At 48.2% G+C, this 19,289-nt stretch overlaps 8 protein-coding genes across 8 annotated transcripts; 5 read left to right on the top strand and 3 right to left on the bottom strand.

Moving 5' to 3' along the window:
* The first annotated feature begins 2,138 nt into the window (after positions 1-2,138).
* On the top strand, positions 2,139-8,246 carry FOBCDRAFT_176999 (SKI complex subunit tetratricopeptide repeat protein SKI3). The gene is made up of 3 exons (XM_031173915.3): positions 2,139-3,128; positions 3,757-3,939; positions 4,015-8,246. The coding sequence occupies exons 1-3, from the start codon at positions 2,197-2,199 to the stop codon at positions 8,159-8,161; spliced, it is 5,262 nt and encodes a 1,753-aa protein (XP_031050700.3). The 5' UTR covers positions 2,139-2,196; the 3' UTR covers positions 8,162-8,246.
* On the bottom strand, positions 8,247-9,105 carry FOBCDRAFT_215324 (uncharacterized protein). The gene has a single exon (XM_031173916.3). It carries the CDS (start codon positions 9,034-9,036, stop codon positions 8,296-8,298), a length of 741 nt encoding a protein of 246 aa, XP_031050701.2. The 5' UTR covers positions 9,037-9,105; the 3' UTR covers positions 8,247-8,295.
* Positions 9,106-9,212: 107 nt separating this feature from the next.
* On the top strand, positions 9,213-10,383 carry FOBCDRAFT_257273 (Vps51/Vps67-domain-containing protein). Its single transcript, XM_031173917.3, has 2 exons — positions 9,213-9,778; positions 9,832-10,383. The coding sequence occupies exons 1-2, from the start codon at positions 9,341-9,343 to the stop codon at positions 10,300-10,302; spliced, it is 909 nt and encodes a 302-aa protein (XP_031050702.2). The 5' UTR covers positions 9,213-9,340; the 3' UTR covers positions 10,303-10,383.
* Positions 10,384-10,574: 191 nt separating this feature from the next.
* Positions 10,575-11,985, top strand: FOBCDRAFT_215328 (GTP cyclohydrolase 1 type 2/Nif3). Its single transcript, XM_059609404.1, has 3 exons — positions 10,575-10,614; positions 10,680-11,133; positions 11,191-11,985. The coding sequence occupies exons 2-3, from the start codon at positions 10,731-10,733 to the stop codon at positions 11,844-11,846; spliced, it is 1,059 nt and encodes a 352-aa protein (XP_059466781.1). The 5' UTR covers positions 10,575-10,614; positions 10,680-10,730; the 3' UTR covers positions 11,847-11,985.
* A 68-nt stretch (positions 11,986-12,053) lies between these two features.
* Positions 12,054-12,681, top strand: FOBCDRAFT_16394 (bola protein). The gene is made up of 2 exons (XM_059608412.1): positions 12,054-12,204; positions 12,296-12,681. The coding sequence occupies exons 1-2, from the start codon at positions 12,120-12,122 to the stop codon at positions 12,493-12,495; spliced, it is 285 nt and encodes a 94-aa protein (XP_059466782.1). The 5' UTR covers positions 12,054-12,119; the 3' UTR covers positions 12,496-12,681.
* A 185-nt stretch (positions 12,682-12,866) lies between these two features.
* On the bottom strand, positions 12,867-15,353 carry FOBCDRAFT_197127 (adaptin N terminal region-domain-containing protein; the record flags this gene model as incomplete). The annotated part of the gene is made up of 5 exons (XM_031173921.2): positions 12,867-13,490; positions 13,544-13,720; positions 13,770-14,338; positions 14,388-15,025; positions 15,124-15,353. 5 exons carry the CDS (start codon positions 15,351-15,353, stop codon positions 12,867-12,869), a joined length of 2,238 nt encoding a protein of 745 aa, XP_031050706.2.
* Positions 15,354-15,757: 404 nt separating this feature from the next.
* FOBCDRAFT_215334 (uncharacterized protein) lies at positions 15,758-16,367 on the top strand. The gene has a single exon (XM_059609405.1). It carries the CDS (start codon positions 15,768-15,770, stop codon positions 16,242-16,244), a length of 477 nt encoding a protein of 158 aa, XP_059466783.1. The 5' UTR covers positions 15,758-15,767; the 3' UTR covers positions 16,245-16,367.
* Positions 16,346-19,237, bottom strand: FOBCDRAFT_315812 (ATP-dependent DNA ligase; the record flags this gene model as incomplete). The annotated part of the gene is made up of 3 exons (XM_031173923.3): positions 18,415-19,237; positions 18,008-18,370; positions 16,346-17,959 (listed from the first exon to the last, which is right to left on the bottom strand). The coding sequence occupies exons 1-3, from the start codon at positions 19,078-19,080 to the stop codon at positions 16,346-16,348; spliced, it is 2,643 nt and encodes an 880-aa protein (XP_031050708.2). The 5' UTR covers positions 19,081-19,237.
* Positions 19,238-19,289: the final 52 nt, after the last annotated feature.

Consider the following 19,289-nt stretch of genomic DNA (forward strand, 5'->3'; position numbering starts at 1 on the left):
TTCGTATACAAGATAAGGTGTGTGCGGGCCCTGTGGCGACTCGGTTGTCGGTCTTGGTGGTGCATGTTGGTGGTATTCACATGCAAGCTATTCTCCTTATGGGTTTGCCAGTGTCTCAGTCCACCTCTTCAATGGCACAACAAGAAGTTCTGTGTGATACTATAGAGATCTCCGCTAGTCGATCTCATCCGAATGCTTCACACCAGTGATCCTTTCTTGCACCCAGTGTACGGCTGATCTGCCAAAATCTTATATGCTAGAGCAAAATGACTCCAGTGGTATCACGGGCTCATCAGGCTTCCAGACCGAATTAACAAGCCTTCCCGGTCCATATAGCTGATCGCGATACACCGTGCATGATACCTTATATTGAATGGTGCTGCGAATCACTGAACCCGGCATGGAGGGTGGTGTTTCCGCCAGCGCAACCCAGAACGCATGAGTATACCCTCGCCAAGGGAACCTTTCTATAAAGGTTATCGTGGCATTGTAAAACTTGACATGCTCAGGAATGTTGGATGTTTTCTCCTCTAGGGACCTGCAACCTTTGCAATGAGGGAGTTCCTTGAAAGGCTCTGCCCCATGTCGGTGTTCATGACTGTGCGTAACACCGCCGTTCTCGTTTCTCTTAACGTGGCACTTTGTCGAAAAGAGGTGCCAGCTTCTGTTTATCTTGACTACCTCAATCTCGGCGTCCGATCGATGATAGGATGCAGGTTCAGGAGCTAGAGCCTTCCACTGAGAACAAGGATGGTTATGTAAGTAGCAAGTTGGTTTGGGGTTGACATCATTCACCCTAGACTGGGTGCTGATACCGCTGAATGAAATATTGCTTTCGTAGTGACGGGTGTTTCTCGTTGTTGCACCATCGTAAAAGTGTGTCTCATGGGAAGATGTATGAAAACTCGCGGTTCTATATTTGGGGGCAGTCTGTGGGTAATCATGTAGTTGAGATTTTGAATTAGACCACCATGGGATTGCGCTCGGAGTTTCTCCATTCTGTGCATTCTTTTGTGATCTTATTGTTTCGAAGGCTTGGGGATAGGCTCCAGGATAGTATCTTCAGATTCGTCGTTTCTTGGAGAAGCTTGAGAAGCAACAGCAAGTTCAAGTGCTGACTTGGTAGGTTCCTCAGACTCTTCCCCTAATGCAAGCTTCAAACGGCACCGAAAACAGCGCCTGCCGAGTTTCCGGCATTTCGCACATTGTCTTTTTACTGGAGTGCAGGAAGAATCAAGGGTTTCTTTGAAACGCTCGGTTTCGGATTCGGATTCACAGCCATAAGACTCGAAGACATCCTCGTACAATGAGTCCATGTCGGTGGATCGGCTAGGCTGTGGTAGAGAGAGTGTACAGCCATGTTACAGAGTTACCTGTTCGAAGCGACGTCGAAAGAAGGTTATGTGTGCACGTGTAGGGCAGCTCGTGATTCAGATGAAAGCTTAACAAACCTTACTTTGGCCCAACACTCACTAAACGTCAGACTTCTATATCTAGCAACTGACTTTTGGATTGTTCACTGAAAGCTCAACTTGAGTAATCCGACTGTATCACAAAATTTTGATGCAACACCTAGATTTACTTTTGTACCCAATGAACGGCATGAAGAGGGTGACAAGTAAATCGCAAAATAATGTCTAATGACTATAAAATTCGACGCTCTATGACAGCGCAACTCAGTATCAAATTACAGTTGCCGCAGTATCATAGAGTCTAGCATGAAGATGTCGCGAACTGATATACTCCCTCTTTCGTGTCACCCACACTACAGTGGCTCAACATTACATGCCTGTCGAATCAATAGTGAGTACCTTAAAATAACGGCCTAAGACCTGTAAGCGAAGTTTATATTTATGCACCTGGTTTTTTGTCCAAGGATCTGTGTAAGTTGTTGGTTGTATATGAATTACGCTGGCTTCTCATTGGTTTGCCATAAAGCACTGACTGCCTGGGCTTCTGCCTAACGAGCCATGTTGCTATACATTAATGATTACCCAAGCGCCGTGTCATATACGATTTGATTTGGCAGATTCACAAGGCCGTGTTTTAGTAATGAAATAAGCATTGTGGATGGCACTGTTGAGATCGGTATTTATACCCAGTTGACATGACACTCTTTGTTTATCCACAATAATTATCGCCTTTCCTCCCACTACCCTCACACCCATATCTCACAACCTCTATTTCCCGCACAATATGGACTCTCAAGAAGAATCGTTTTCTATACCAGATTTTCCACCACGAGATCCTTCTCTCGAAACTCGCCCTGTCCCTGACAAGCGCTCTTTTAACATCCGCTCATTCGGTCCTGGTGCTGATCCAGCCATTCAGAAAACATCCCGATATCTCAGCGATGTAGACCTGGATATCCGGCCCTCAGATTACAGTGATGAACCTGAATTTGATAGTCAAGTGTTTGAAAGAGAGAGGCCCTTCAATCGGTGGATCCGTGGCAATGAAGACTGGTTAGGCTACAAAAAGAGGTCTGACGATGTGCGCAAGCTTCTCTCCGCCGTAGAGGCACATCAAAATAAGACACGAGGACCACTCGGACAGGCAGCCACGGATCCAACATGGGGTTATTTCGTCTTTGTCACATCTTATTCCAATCTGGCGTGCCAAAAACTCAACCAAGCCCTGGAGAACCTGGTTCAGGCCACACTCAGAAGCTTAAGGCTAATGTCACCATCTCTTTATAGTGAGGAAGCAACTAAAAGATTCAAGCTTGAAGTCATTGAAGACAAAGAGGCTCTAGAGAATGCGTCAGAAGATCGAGTAAGAGAGGAATTCCGTGCTCATCTCAGAAGTCTCGGGGTACTTGAAGACGACCTCATGTTCAGAGGAATTGGTACAAGCAGGTTCTCAGCATGCATCCTTCTTGATGAACAAACAATCAGCAGATTGGCCACTTTTTCCTTCTGCCTCGACATTGAAAGGGATGAGCCTCGTCTTGCCAGAGTCTTTGTGAGGATGATCGATCCAAAATGGGACTATCCTGCGGAGCCCTACCCAGAGGCAGTTGATGATGACGGTGTGCCATATAGAGGCGGAGATGACTGCCCTGTTACTGCTCTCGCAGAGCTCTATCGCATTATGGACGGAAATTTGATGGGGGAGTATCCTTTCTTGTGGACTTTACCTTAGCTCATGCTACCCTATATCAGCCATCAGGTTAGGATTATCAATAAAAGCAACTCCTCACATTCCCACTTGATATTTCTACTAGGATCTATTTATAGTTGTAAGTACCAACGGACTGTTCAACTTATTGAAGTGTCGTTGAAATATTTCTGCGAATGTGAAATTGTTATAGCTCGTGATTTAATACTATTTTCGAATATGTTTGAACCTTGCTCCTGAAGATTGTATGAGACCATGTGGGGATATCGCGAAGTTGTAATCTATACCAACTATTGAATATTGAACAGGAACCATTAAGATAGATGAAAGCTCGACAAGAAAGGCAACATACCTTACTCATATATCTAAGGTACTCTACAGATAGTGCTAAGGTAGGTTGGTGAGGTGGGACCCGAGACGTAGGCGGGACATCTTCGGCTATCAGTGAGCTTCGAATGACATAATTCATCCACAGAGCAATTCCACCTGCAATAGCCTGGCTAATGAGTGTATGATCCATCCACTCGATGTACTTTTGAGCGTTGTCTTTTGGACTTGTCGACCTCACTCGATTGAATTATTTCGCTGGCTGAGATATCTGAAAGACTGCCACAAATTTCAGCTTTAAGCATTAAGAGAACAAAGGGAGCTCCCACAAGCTTGGTGGGGTACCCTCCAACACAACAGAAATCTAGCCATCATGTCAGGGACAAAGGCAGCCCTCAAGGCCATTAACGATGCTATTCGCCAGCAAAAGTTTGACGATGCGGTGAGCAAGGCAAAGGAGCTACTGGAAAAGGATCCCAAGAACTACCAAGCGTGAGAATACCAAATATGTGCAACAAAGAGCTGCAGTACCCCGCCATGATCGGCTCAAGCTGACAACCTTTCCAGTCACATTTTCCTAGCCTTTGCCTTAGATAAGAAGGACAGGCTTGACCTAGCTCAGGAGACTTATCGATCTGCGACGTGGCTTCGTCCCCAGGAGGCACAAGCATGGCAGGGTTTGATCAAGCTCTTTGAGAAGCAAAGCAACAAGAAGCTGGCAGATTACCACCAGGCAGTCGTTAATCTGGCGCAGATTCATCGAGATGCTGATGATATGTACAAATGTCAAGATGTTGTGGACAAATTTATTGACTTTGCAAGAGTTCAAGGTGATGAGACACAATATGCTGAAGCACTTTCGATCCAACTCCCGGAAAGCCCTCTATACCCTATCCTTGAGGGCCGGTTCCCTCACCCAGCAAAGACATATGAGACGATAGCGCACATCTTAGAGAAGGCTGAGAAACACCGGATAAATACTCTCATCGGAGAGCGACGAACCAAACTGGGCGCTAAACTCACCGAGGTCACCCTTGACGCCAAGCGGGAAGTTTACAGCCAGAGTAAACTTGAGCACATTTATCGACAACTCATCAACTGGACAAATGACGATGATTTGAGACGGCAGTATGAAGAAAAGCTTCTCCAGCTTTGTTATGATCGTCTCCTGGTCGCTCCAACGGGCGCTGAAAAGGACGCTGAACGTCAGAAAGTGCTCGATCTTGCCAACGGCATGGTTGCCATAAAATATCCTTATAAGCTTGCTTGGGATATTTCTATAGAGTGGCAGGACAAGAAGGAGATTCGAGAATGGGACGTGGATGTCCTCCGAGCTTACTGTTCATTCTTTCCCGACAGTGATCTTTACAAAGTTATCACAAGCTACCTGACAAGCCCAATCTCACCATTCCCACCGGAGAAGCCACAAGAAAAGGCGAAGGCAGCCCTGAATGAGTCAGACGAAAGTTCCGACGACGACGATGGTGGAGTCCCTACCCTTGTGGTTCCTTTGACCGATGAGGATCGACTCATCATGATAACCGAAGGCATTACTACTGCTGATTCTATTCTCGCGTACCGACTCACTGGCCAATATCTTCTTCACATTGGAGAGTATGAGAGTACTGTTGAGCTTATGCGCAAGGGATTGGCTCTATTAACACAGGAGCGTAAGAAGACAGGCCTTTCATTCGCAAATGCCGAAGACTCTTATTACCTTTCGCTCGGAACAGCACTAGTCTATTACCAGTCCCCCAGACATCACAAAGAGGCGAAGGAGCTGTTCGACAAAGTTCTGGAGCGGGATAACACCTCCACTTCCGCCTTGATCGGTGTTGGTCTGATTTACGAGGAAGAAGAGGAGTACGATGAAGCTATCGAGTATCTTACTCGGGCTTTGGAACGTGATCAAACAAACATCAGGGTAAAGTCTGAGGCCGCCTGGGTCAAAGCACTCAAGGGAGATTGGCAAACCGCAAAGGATGAACTGCACGAATGTCTGGAGCCGCTGGAAAAACAAGACACTGCATCAAAGGAGTTGCTGGGTGAGACGCAGCATCGCCTGGGAGTATGCCTCTGGAACATCGATACCAGTAAGGCTGCACGAAAACAACGAAAAGGAGAGTCCGCGTACGCATACTGGCTTAGTGCCCTGAACAATAACCTCAATTACGCACCCACATACACGCACCTAGGAACATACTATGCCGACTATGCGAAGGATAAAGGCAGATCGCGACGTTGCTTCCAGAAAGCACTGGAGCTGTCTCATGCCGAAGTGGTTGCAGCCGAAAGACTTGCACGCTCTTTTGCGGACGACGGAGACTGGGATAGAGTCGAGCTCGTCGCCCGCCGAGTTGTTGACTCTGGCAAGGTAAAGCCGCCACCAGGATCTAAGAGGAAGGGCATTAGCTGGCCATTTGCTGCACTCGGCGTGGCTGAGCTCAATAAGCAAGACTTCCATAAGGCTATTGTGTCTTTCCAAGCAGCGCTTCGTATTAGCCCCGAAGATTACCATTCCTGGGTCGGTCTCGGGGAGAGCTACCACAGTTCCGGTCGGCACATCGCTGCCACTAAGGCTATTCTGAATGCACAAAGGCTGGAGGAAGAAACTGAAGCAGATATTTCTGGAGACACCTGGTTTACCAAGTATATGCTTGCTAACATTAAGCGTGAACTGGGCGAGTATGACGAATCTATCGCTCTCTACAGGTCCGTCATTGAGACGCACCCTGGGGAGGAGGGTGTTATTATCGCCTTGCTCCAAACAACAGTCGACAACGCCCTTTCATCTGTCGAGAAAGGATTATTCGGAAAAGCAGTCCAGCTTGCAACCGAGACCATTGAGTATGCAAAGACAACCGAAGGCAGTGTTCTTGAGACTTTCAACTTCTGGAAAGCCATAGCTGATGCATGCTCTGTCTTCTCTTCTGTTCAGAGTCGCACGCGTGATTTGCCCTGCGAATCCATTAGTGAGCTTCTCAAGAAGGGCTCACAGGACGCTTATGAGATTTTCGCCAGTGTTGACAAGGTTGGCACTGATGTGGTCTTCGCAAAGGGCTTGTATGCAGATGATGAGCAGCCTGGGGTTGATCTCACCCGATGTATCCACGCTACGATTTTGTGCCACAAGCAAGGTGTTCACATTTCGTCTAATGATCGCCACGCGCAAGCCGTGGCTTATTACAATTTGGGATGGGCAGAACATCGCGCGCATATTTGCCTGCCATCTGAGATCAGGAAGAAGTCCAGCAGCTACGTCAAAGCTGCGGTGAGGTCATTCAAGCGTGCTATCGAGTTAGAAGCTGGAAATTCGGAGTTTTGGAATGCCCTTGGTGTAGTAACCAGCGAGATCAACCCTGCAGTAGCACAGCATGCTTTCGCCCGAAGTTTGTACCTAAACGAGAGAAGCCCTGCGGCCTGGACGAATTTGGGAACTCTCGCCCTTTTGTCCGGAGATGTTGAGCTGGCTAACGAGATCTTCACGAGGGCCCAGTCAACTGACCCTGACTATGCACACGCTTGGCTAGGACAAGGATTTGTGGCTCTTCTTCATGGTGATGCCAAAGAAGCCCGAGGACTATTCACCCATGCAATGGAGATTGCAGATGCATCTTCAGTACCTACCAGGCGTCACTACTCAAGCTCCCTCTTCGATCATATTCTTTCATCGCCTCCCAATGAAATTAACGTTGAATCGCTCATTCAACCACTCTTCGCTCTCAATCAATATCAAAGCCTCAAATCTGATGACCTGGCATTTGGTCACTTGACGACACTATTTCAAGAGCGTACCAGAGAGAGCAGCCGTGCTGTTGATGCACTAGAAAAGATCTCCTCGAGCGTTGAGGCCGATTACGAAAGCACCGAATCCCCTCAAAGTCTCGCCAAGTTTGCTCTGGCCAAAACGGATCTAGCACGAGCATACCTCGCTTCTGGTTCATACGAGAAGGCAGTTGAGTGTGGCGAGCTAGCACTAGGCTTGAGCAGCGAGGAGGCAGAGAACGAGCTCTCAAGTGAACAACGCAAGAGAGCTCGCTTGTCTGCACATCTCACTGTAGGATTGGCACAGTACTACAACAACCAGTTCGATGAAGCGATCACGTATTTTGAGTCTGCTCTGGAGGAGTCTGATGGCAACCCCGATGCTGTATGCTTGTTGGCTCAAGTACTTTGGGCTCAGGGAGCCGAGTCGTCTCGAGAGAGAGCTCGTGAAGCACTGTTTGAGGTGATCGAAAAACATCCCGAACACGTACAGTCAGTTCTTCTTCTTGGTGTGGTGGCTTTGTTGGACAATGACGAGGATTCTTTGGAAGCAGTTGTCGAAGAACTTAACGGTCTTCGCACCAATCACAAGGTAACAGCCTCAGAGCAGTCGCACATTGGTGAAGTGCTACGGGCCATAGCCACGCTTGGAGAAGGACGCACGGAAGAGGATATGAGAACACAGGTACAGACAGATATCATGCTCTACCCTGACCTACCTCATGGTTGGTCTGCTCTGGCCCAATCTACAGGCGATGAGTACGCGGCTCAGATGGCGCTCAAGGTCGCAGCAAGGGGCATTCCTCCAAAGGGGTTATTGGAAGCACAGGATCTAGCAAAGGCATATGCTGGAACATCTACTGCTGGAGATGCTCAGCGAGCAGCGTTCTTGGCGCCTTGGGAACAGAGTGGCTGGACATCGCTGGCCGCTGCCACTGAGGGCATTTAACGAATGCAGATCTGTACGAGGATAGTTTGGAACACAATCAACATGTAGCATAGCGTCATGGAAGTACGTGCATAGTATGACTGTATGTACAAAGTTGTTGAAAAAGGGGTATCAAATCTAAATCCACTAGCCCTTCACGATGCCTGTCTTTCATTTTGCCTTATTCCCTCCTTCAATCTCGCCAATCTTCCATCGACCCATGTTTTCTGCCAGGCCTCAATCTTTCCGCCAAGCATAACACACTTATCCGGCTCCAATAAGATCATTCCTCTGGCAATCACCGTCCCAGCCCTGAGTAAGATCTTCTCTCCAATCTGAGTCTTACCAACTCCGATACTGTCAAAACGTCGTAGTTCAAGGGCAAAGAGTTTTGTTCCTTTGCAATCCTGCAGGACGAGTCTATGCGTCGCATTCTTTCCTGCTGGTTTAGGGCCAGCTGTATTCCGAGAAGCTGGGGGTCGCTGGGTTGGACCATCAATGCCATCTTCATCATCGTCTTCTGCTGTAACACGAACAACTTCTCTTCCACGAGTTGTCTCACCCCTAGCCACAGCCTCCATCTCTTCAACCTGTTCCCAGCGACTCGAGGCAAGATTCTCGATATCGAGCACTTGCACATGTACAGGTCTCGGGACACGCTTCTCACTAGATTCTGTAGAGTCCGCATCAGAGGGGAAACTCTGAAGAGAACCTGTGCTTATGATTGTACTGCTAGTCAAATCCGCTGCCAGCAATCGAGCTTTGGCAGTGGCTAACAGAGAAGGAAGTGGTGGTGGAGGTGAGCGGGTGGTTATAAGTGAGTTGAGAAATGCAGTTGAGGGATGAGGAAGGTTTTGTGCCAATATTGAAGCACGAAGTTGGCCGACGAGATCCATTTTTTGTTACTGGTATACCATCACAATATTGATCTTTTGGTGTTGAGAAATCTAAGATGCAGCTCGTACTCAGCCTTGTGAAGGGAATGACGTTCCAGTGGCTCAGAGTGGAGCATCCCCTAAATTTAGCGTGCCGTGCCCCTGGATTGTAGGTCATCAGCCAGTGACAACCACTAACGGTCCTCCAGCGTGTCAAGCTCAGGTCAGCCTTGTTAACCTCCAGCTCAGCTTCAAACCGAGCTCGCTACGCTTCCGGCCACGATCATCCTCATCTTTCGTCTCCGAACTTCGACAGGTCGCAGAAATGTCTACAATAGCCTCACCACGCGATCCTCCTCGCCGTACTCCCACAAACTCCAACCGTCCCTCCTTCGAAACCTCCCGGTCCGCACTGGCGTCTCCCGTCCTCACACAAGGACCTACACAGCCTCCTGGCCCCCCTCAGCAACAGCAACGCAAAACGTCTTCCAATCGCGCTGCTCTCCGCGAGTACTACAATCTGCGCGCCTCGGCCCCTCGTATAGAGATTCCCGATTCTGAAGTCCCAGCTACAGAGATCGATGCCCCTGACTTCAACGCCGATGAATATGTCGCCAAGATTGTTGAGAAGAGCAGTCTTGAGGAGCTTTTGAGGCTATATACACGAGTTGTGGGAGAAGTGCGCGCGCTGGATGCGGAGAAGAAGGCTTTGGTATACGACAATTACAGTAAGCTTATTACAGCAACAGAGACTATTCGCAAGGTACGTTCATGGGCTACTATTTGAAGGGTCGCGATACTGACAATCGTGACTAGATGAGAGCAAATATGGATCCTCTGAATCCTATGGCCTCAACACTCGACCCGGCAATCGCACAAATCTACAGCCAAGCATCCTCCATCCGAGATGCCCTTCGGGAAACCGTTCCCTCACCAGATTCTGAGGAGGGCAAGAAACGAGACGCAGCAACCAGACAACAACGGACAAGAGAACTCGCAGCACAGGTTCTAGCGACACCTGAAAGATTACGTGCTCTTGTTAGTGAGGGAAAGATAGCGCAAGCGCGCAAAGAGTGGGTGATGCCACGAAAACTGCTAGAATCATGGAAAGAGAAAGGACTTGGTGGCACTGACGTCGAAGAGTGCATTGAAGAGGGTGATGATGCGTTGAGACCAGTCGACAATAGAAGCAGCGCTTCAAGTCCAAGGATATCAAGGGACGAACGACTATCAAGAGATGAAAGACGATCAAGAGATAGCCGTGTGTCAAAAGACGGACGGTCATGAACTGCAGGTTACGAAATATACCCAATGACTTATTGTAGCATATTATCACTACCCAGGGCTAATGAATGAATGATTTTCTAAATACTTGTGACTCTCTATCGTGAAAGGAATTTATTTAAATCACAGCGTTTCTGTTTTGCCAAGTCATAGCTTATCCGGAAGCTACTTTCTGGACCTAATAGACAGTGTAGAATGCGAACACACACAGTATGAGCTCACTTGACCCTCCTCCACCATACAGTTTCTGCACTTAGCTTCAAGCTCCAACAGCTTCTGGCTTTACCTATGTGAAGCTAAACGAGAGAATTGCTGGTGAGTGAGCCTTGCACCTTGCACTTTCAACTGGTAATAGAGACCCCTAACAGGCTGCATTCAAGACCAACTTAACGTTTGAGCATCACATATCACTCATTTGTAGCACATTTGCTATGAGAGGCTCTGTTCTGAGATTGAACAGACTACTTACAACAATCTCAAGCTCAGCTCGATTTCCTAGCTCACCTCTTACAAGGGCTTTTCCTCTTGTAAACACAAGAAGATTCTGTTCTTCTTGTCATTCTCTAAACAATTCGTCACTCAAGATGGCCGACAATGGTGCTTGGGGCGCCTGGCAGGTTGAATCTTCAACCTTCACAAAGGCAGTAGTTGCAGCTATGCAGAAGCTATACCCTGAGGAAATCGCAGATAAAAGCTGGGACAACGTTGGGCTCTTGGTAGGGAACTCAGAAAATGATGTCAAGAAGTCAAAGAAGGTCTTGGTGACCAATGACCTGACCTACCAAGTCGCCGTTGATGCTATTGAGCAGGATGTTAGTGTCATTGTTAGCTATCGTAAGTCTTCATCGCATATCTTGAGTCGGATTTTGGAATTCACTAAAACGATGCTAGATCCCTTCATATTTGGAGGCCTCAAGTCCATTACCAACAAGGATCCTCAGCAAGCTACTCTTCTACGCCTTGCCAAGGCTGGTATTGCTGTCTACTGCCCTCACACGGCAGTCGATGCCGCTCCCGAAGGACTCAACACATGGCTTGCAGATATTGTTTCTGGCCCTCACCAAAGCCAACGCTCTGTCGCGATCCCCTGTAGCACTGTTCCCTCCAGTCACTCTGGCGCAGGCTATGGTGCCATCGGCCGCTTCGACAATGCTGTTTCTCTCTCCGAGATCATTCTTCGTCTAGCTGAGAAACTCGGCGGTCTCAAGCACGTTATGGTAGCAAGTCCTGTTGGTGCTGATGTCAAGACTACCAAGATTAGCAGCTTTGGTGTTTGCGCTGGTAGCGGGTATGATGTGCTCAAGAAGGCTGAGGTTGATCTTTTGGTGACTGGCGAGACCAGCCATCACTCAGCTTTGAGAGCTATTCAACAGGGACAAACACTTGTCCAGGTCTTTCACAGCAATTCTGAAAGGGGATATCTTCAAGAAGTGCTTAAGCCCAAGTTAGAGGCTGCTATCAAGGAGAATGTTCCCGAGGCGGAGGTTGTTGTGAGCAAGTACGACAAGGATCCTTTTACTATCTTGGATGTCAATGATCTCAAATAGTTTGAATAGGATTTTGAACAGTTAAAGCGCAAAGGAGCAATAAAATCCCAGATAAACTCCGTCAACTTCCATAGATGACTCACTGCTGAACTTTAGTGGTATGAGTGATCTGTGTTTTTTCCGTGGACGGCGGCTCAACGTCAGATGCCGCCTCACACTGTGCATTTTACCCCACGATTGATATCTAATCAATCAATCAATCAACCTCTTACTTCGTTCTATTACCTCCAACAAGCTCCATACCTTAATATCCTCCTTTCTCCAGCCAGAACGATGTCGCAAATCACAGACGAGTCCCTACGTGAGGCCATCAAGCAGCGCCTCGAAGCTACTCACGTTGAAGTCACAGACATGTCTGGTCAGTTCTTTTCTACTCTACTCTACCCCGCGAACCCCTCCAAGCCGATCACGGCGTAGAATCCGACATGGCTAACATGAGGATGTTGTAGGTGGCTGTGGTCAAGCCTTCAACTCTGTCATCGTCTCTCCTCAATTCCAGGGCCTCAACTCTCTCAAGCGTCACCGCCTCGTCAACGCCGCCCTCAAGGACGAAATCGCCATTATTCACGCCTGGACCGCCAAGTGCCAGACACCCGAGGAGTACGCAAAGACGAGCGCAGCCAACGACACCGCGCAAGCGCAGCCATAGATCACCTTTTCTTTATCTTCCACGATGTCGGGGTTATACTACATGGAGTTTCTGCATAAAAAGGGCACGCGACAGGCATAGGGATGGTAGGGCGAGCATGTAACGGAGGGTCTAGATAACGATATCCGTACGTAAGCGGTCTTTACGCCGCTGTACATCACGAAGTAACAAGAAAACCAAGGAATCGAGTTTATAATTAGAGCATCTTTATTTGGCAAGCGTACAACGCGGAAACAACAAGATGTGTTTGTATGCGCCAACACCATAACCTCCATGAAGGCATCCATCTTCTTTTCCTACCAGCGCGTCTCCATACTCCCGTGAACCAATGACCATCTCTTGGCTTGAAATTCATGTATACGTTTATGCATCTACAAAAGACCCAGCAAATCGTCACTGTCCTTCTTGGGCTGTTGAGGAGCGCCTCCTTGGGCCTGTTGTAGCTGCATTGCTGCTGGTAGGGGCTCGCCTGCTGACGAGCCACCAAAGTTCAATCCTTCGAAACCGTTCATCAAGTCATTCATGTTGTTGTTGGGACCTGCAGCAGGTGCAGGAGCTCCAGAAGCCTGCGCCGGCGCATCAAACATGCTCATCATATCAGCCATGGCACCTGAAGGCGCACCAGCGGATGGGCTGGCCACTCTATCGGGAGTTGCTGAAGCACTGTTCTGTTCTTGAGATGCAGGCGCGGCGCCATCGAAGTCGATATCCAACAAATTCTCAATATTGTTTTGAGGAGCACCACCAGATCCGTTGGATGAAGCGGCAGCAACTGACGCAGCGATAGGGTTCTCGGCAGCGTTTTGTCGTTGTTCTTGGATAGCTGCTCGCTGGATCTCATCGGCACCGAAACGACCCTTACCCACGAACGACTCGGGAGGCTTATGGTAGACAGAAGCTAGAGTAGAAAGTTCGGTGAGGAGCTGCTCCAGAAGGGCCGGAGGAAGGCTTGTCATGGTTGTCGTAATCGTGGGCTTTTGAGATAGAACAATGTTCTGAGAAACGTAGTTAGCAACTATTCTGATGATCCTTCAGACGAATTTCTCACTTTAGCAACTTCGGGATCAGAGGAGAGAAGACGCCAGTAGACATATGCCCTGTCGCGGATATCGGGGTTATCGTTCTCCGCTGTCGCTGCTTGAAGAACCTTTTGGACAAGGCCTTGGTTGCTTCCAGGCTTCTTCAAGAACAGCTTCACCACCGCTGTCAATATTTGCAGTTGCGTCTGCGAATTCTGTCAGTTCAAGCCTAATGACCATTATTATGTGACTTACCTGCGTGAACTCTTCCATAAAGGACTCAACGAAACTCTCCAAAATCTCGTCTGCATTGTTGATCTTCTCAGCATATTCTCCAACAATCCAGATGAGAGATCCGCGGGCAGTGGGCTCGTCCAATTCATCAATATGCTTGCAAAGTGTAGGAATAACGCCCTCGTAGCCAGGGTACTTTCGCAGAATGTCCTTGATAACGACAATCACCTCTTGGACAACATAGTTGACCTTGGTAGAGATGAGATCCTCGAGGGCTGCAACACACTTCTCGGCGGCATTCTCAATCTTGATGGCTACTTGGCCAATTGCCTTGACGGCTCTTCGGACGAAATCCATATCGACTTCAAGGGCATACTCCTTCAACTCAGCAAGGAGCTGTTCGTAGTTATGCTCGTTTGCTATCCTAACCATGATTTCCAACTTTTGAAGCTTAACATAGGGAGGATCAGTGTATTTGCAGAAGAAGACGCGCATCTCCTTGCTCAGAATGTCTGGTTTAGCCTGGAGCAGGAGATCAATGTTTCGCAGAGCGACGTATTGGACCTCAGGCTGCGAAGCAACCAAGGTAACTGGATTCGGTCAGTGTGGAACCTCAACATCTCGTAGTCATATACGTACCCAAGGGAGGAGCCATTTTCTTGAGGTATGATCTCACAAGTTCAGGGTTGAGAGCCTTCATGTGGATGAAGACAACCTTGACAGCAGCAAGAACCACACTAGGATTAACATGCTGGAACTGAGGTGCCACACGCTCACAGATGTGCTCCGACTCCTTCTGATCTGATGCAGAGTAGTTGGCCAGGGTTGTCAGAATAGTGACTCTTCCCCATTCGGTACACTCGTTAAGGGCCATAAGCAACTTCTTCAACGTCACAGGCGTGACAATCAGTGCCCTCGTCTCGGGCGCCGTCTCGGTGATCTCAGACAAAGCGGTCACTGAGTTGGCGACAACCATGGGATTGGGATCACCAATCAACTCCTGAAGGGCCTCCAGAAAGCCGTTCTCGATGCACATCTGAGGATTGAGGTCGAAGAGTTTGGCGACGCAAATGGCAGCTGTTTTGCGCACGTAGGGTGATTCGTCCCGCAGTGTCTTCCTCAGGGGCTCTTCCATATAATCCACCATCTTGTCCACTCTGATGCATCCCATTGTTCGGATTGCCAGTGCTCGTATCAGCGGATTTGGGTCTTCGGAGTCTTGAACAAATGTATTAACGGCGAGAATGCAAAGATCGGGATGCGATTTGGCGTAGTTCCTGGCTACCGTGTCAGCTCTTCATCTTACCCCACGAACAGTTGACAGCTATAGAGCTAGGGCAGACAGCTCTGTAGCTATCCAGCTTCATCCACGTACATCAAGTAGAGGTATACAAGCTTCTTCTGATCTAGATCGCCGGTCGCAATGTTCTTGAGCACATCTGGGAAGAGTGCCGACACATCCTTGCCCAACGTCATGGCCATGATGGTCTTCTGAATCGACTCCTTGCGCTCGTACGCATACTGAGAAACCAAGCCAGCGCGCAGCTCAAAGGTTTCGCCCTTTCGAGGCACGGCAAAGGCGCCGCGAATGCGATTTACCGCCATCGTCGAGGTTCTTGGAGGGGCACGGGGCAGGAGGTCGAAGGTTAGAGAGTTGTCGAAGACGGCGGTGACAGTCTAGTCGAATTGGTCAGGCCGAGTACAAGCTACTTGTCCTCAAGTGTCGAAACCTGCATCCACCGATTATATCGCGTATCGGAGGATGCGTTAAGATACGCGACGTCGTCGAGATAATCCGAAAAGGAGTTGATCGATCTGGGTATGAACAAGGCAGACGTAACTGTCACCAAATATGCCAAGGCCACGAAGATAGGTCTAGGCCACTGAGTCGCAGCCCAAACCATGGACCAAAGGGGGCGTTTTACAGCGACCCTGTAGGCTCCAGTTAGTGGATCGAGGCTAGGCTACCCCCAACTCTAAACTTCCGCCTGATTGCCATTCTCGTGTAGCGTGGCTTCAATGGCTAACAATTTATTTTTGGCCACCTTCAATGCATATAGCCCAGGCTTAGTCACCCTTTATCAGCTCTTGTTGAACTGGATCTCAACATCATCGCGAGTCTCGAGAGGCACCAATCACATACACGAAGAAAAGGGAATACCTATTCTCGATGAAGCCATATTATCGTCTGGGATCACTGGAATAAGAGTTCTCACCAAATCGGCTAAGCTATACAATGGTGAAGAACGCTGTCTTTGTTCCCGTAGGATAACGAGATCTAAGAAAATAAACAGGCGCTGCCAAACCTTCGTCGACTCTTTATCGAGTCGCGAACAGATGACGAAGAACGAGATGTCTCCAGAAAAGCGGTGGGTCGTCTTCCGGTTTGTCTCAGCGACACATACTGATCGAAAGCAGTTCTATAACGCCGTCCTTTTCATGGGATCAATTGCTGTTTTCAGTCTCATCGCACAAAGGTTAAACGCTGGTAAATGATGGACAGATCATCATCATTGTGCATTCAAAGATGTCATTCGAATAATTAGAGCATGCCGTTTAATCATTAATATTAATCAAGATTGATAGCTGAGACTCAATCAATCATCGGCTTCTTCCGCCTCTTCTGCTTCTGCCCCTGTCTCACCCTTGGTGGTTTCCGCTTTGGCTTCTTGTTTTCGCCAAAGACCAGCCAAGAAATCGTTCGTGCTCGCCTCTTCAAGACTCTTGTCCTCCCGTTTCTTCATAAATCTTGGAAATCTCAAACTTAGTCCTCTCTCATCACTCACGAGACCAATCGCTGCAGTATAAGTCGGGCTCAGTGTGATATCTGCAAATGCCATTTCCCACACTTCTTGTGGTTCGAACCAGATATCTGGTCTTGGACCTGAATATTCGACGAAGGCGGGTTGTTTAGTTCTGGTGTTCTTGGGTTCGCCGCTCTCTTCGCCATCGTCGTAAAATTGCCGATTGGCCTTGTAGAATGCATCTGTGAATCCAGACATGCATTTACATACTGCCTCCAGGGATCCGGTCTCTTCGTTACGGCAGGCCATGAGAATAGGTGACCACCATTTCGCCTTACGTCCTTGCCCATGCCACCCGGCGACAGGAATAAGGTCGAGAGTATCAAAACTCGAGTTATAGTCTTTCTTGACTTTGAGCCAGGAATCAAGTCGTTTGTCTGGCTCGTAGGTGGCCAGTAATGGTTTACGTCTTGCTTTCGTTTTGGTCTCCCCATTTTCGTCTTTCTTTCCTTTCGATTTTCCTTTTCCTTTGGACTTAGACTTTGGTGTTAGCAATTTGTTGGTCCCATCTGGCCCATCGTCATCTGCTTCTTCTGTGTATGGCACTGTGGGTAAATTATCCAAGATCTTTACCATGATACCCTCGCATTTGATATCCGTGGCTGCCTTGAAAAACTCCAGAACAGATTCGGAGTCCGCAGATGTAGCATCAAGACTCTGTACCCAAGTAAAGTGGTGCGGTATTTCTGTGAAGAGTGATCGCAGAAGCTCTCTTCTTTCTCGAAAGGGCCGATCTAGCAATGGTTGCCCGTTCAAATACATCAAGTCGAACGCAAACATGCATACGTCCACAGTAATACTTCCGATATCGACATCTTTTCTTGCTCGATTTGTGAGCGTTTGAAAATTTTTGAGCTCACCGGTTTCACGATCAACTGCGACAACTTCACCTTCCATGATGAAGCTATCAACGCCCTCTCCGCGTATCTTAGGTATCAGCTCAACCAGATCAGGATATTTGTCTGTCATGACCTCCAAATGACGCGAGAAGATGCTGACTTCTCCACTCTCATCACAATGTATTTGCGCTCTCTGTCCGTCATACTTGAACTCGCACGCAAAGTCTCGGCCCTGTAGCTTTGTGAGCATCTCGGACAGGTCTCTGGTGATGCTCCCGAGCATAGGTCGTAGCGGTATATGCATGGTAAGACCACATCGTATTAGTAGTTCCTCGGAAATTCCAATTTCCAGGAGAACGGGCACAAGGTCGTTGTAGTTCGGGCGTCTCGCAAAGCAGGCCTTCACTATCTCCTCAGCCCGACCCCAAATTTCAGCCAAATCTTCTTTTTTGAGCTTTGCAAGATCAGATACTGATTTAAGAGGGAAGTCAGCCCCTGGTGGGCGTGAGAGCAAAAAGGCCCGTGATAAAGCGATCAGCATCGTTGTCTTCACAGCACCAATACGCAACTATTGCCTGTTAGAAGATAACAGTGAGTATTTAAATGGTTTTCTTACATGCTGAGAAAGTGTCCGTACGACAAATCGACTCTCTTCACCACCGCGAGCGTCTTGCAGTAACCGATCAACCAATCTTTGCTTGGTTTCGGAACTGCCCTGTCCTTGACTGTTGGCAATCTTCACCAAAGTTTCATAGACGCCCTTGATCGTGAGGGGTTTTGGTTTTCTGAGAGTGAAGCTCTGCTTTTTCTTGGCTTCAAAAGCCACATCTCCCGCATCTCCAAATTTGTCGTAAATGGCCTTTAAAGCTCGGTTGTCTAGTCCACAAACGTTCCGCAATGCTTTTGATATTGCTGAGCCACCCAGCCCGAGTTCCATGGAGATATAAGGAGGTGAAATTGCATTCGTTGCCAACCATACCTGCGAAAGTCAGAGTAGCTCAAGGGATGTGGATTTAGACATACAGCTGGTAGTAAGCTTGTTGGATCTCCCTCAATAAGAACTCTTAAGCAGTTTACAAGAGTATCTACAATCTTAATCCGGCTTGTAGTGCCGTTAATGAGAATGAAGCAGCGTGTGAGAAGGGCATATGACGCATTGCCGCCTTCAGATGCCCAGTGCTCCTTCAGTTGGTCCAGATACTCAGATGGGTCGAATGTTAGAGGAGATTCGTCGAGAGGTATCGATGTGGTAGTCGTATCTTCAGCCATGCCTGCTGCCTGAAGGCTGAGTGTAGGTTTTGTAGAGGTGAGTGTACCAGGCTTGTTGAGAGCCGTTGGGAGGGTGACTGGGGGCTTCGGCTCTGGGCCTGCAGGACTAGGACTTTCATCTCGAGAGACTGATTCATTGTGTTTGCTTGGGAGTTCAATTGTCTGTGCTTGTAGTGTGTTCTGTGGTGTGTTGGCAACTTCCTGGTCCCATTCTGCCTGAAGTTTCCTAGCTAATTCCTCGTCTGTTAATTCTGTAGTAGCATCACTTGATGTACCTTCAGCGTTTTCTTCTGTCTTTGGATTTTTACTTGAATCTGTGTCATTCTGCTTTTGCTTTGAAAAGAAGTACTCAAGACCACGGGCCGGTGTTGATGATTTGGTGCCGTTGTTGAGCTTCCGTTTCTTGGTTGGACTGGGCATATTTGCATTGACGCCTAGGTTGACCGAGACTACCACCCCTAAAAACGGAAGAATTTCAGAAGAGAGACAAAGTAGTTCCACCACAAAGCTTATGTAAATAGAGAAATACGCCCCTTCACGTCCTTTTTAATCAACAAGTACAAACGCGGCAGCTCTATGACGACGTTGGCGCGAAGGCACGTGACTGAGTTAAAGAGCTTCGAAAATCA

The sequence above is a fragment of the Fusarium oxysporum genome, chromosome II, assembly GCF_013085055.1.
Source record: "Fusarium oxysporum Fo47 chromosome II, complete sequence".
Lineage (NCBI taxonomy): Eukaryota > Fungi > Ascomycota > Sordariomycetes > Hypocreales > Nectriaceae > Fusarium > Fusarium oxysporum.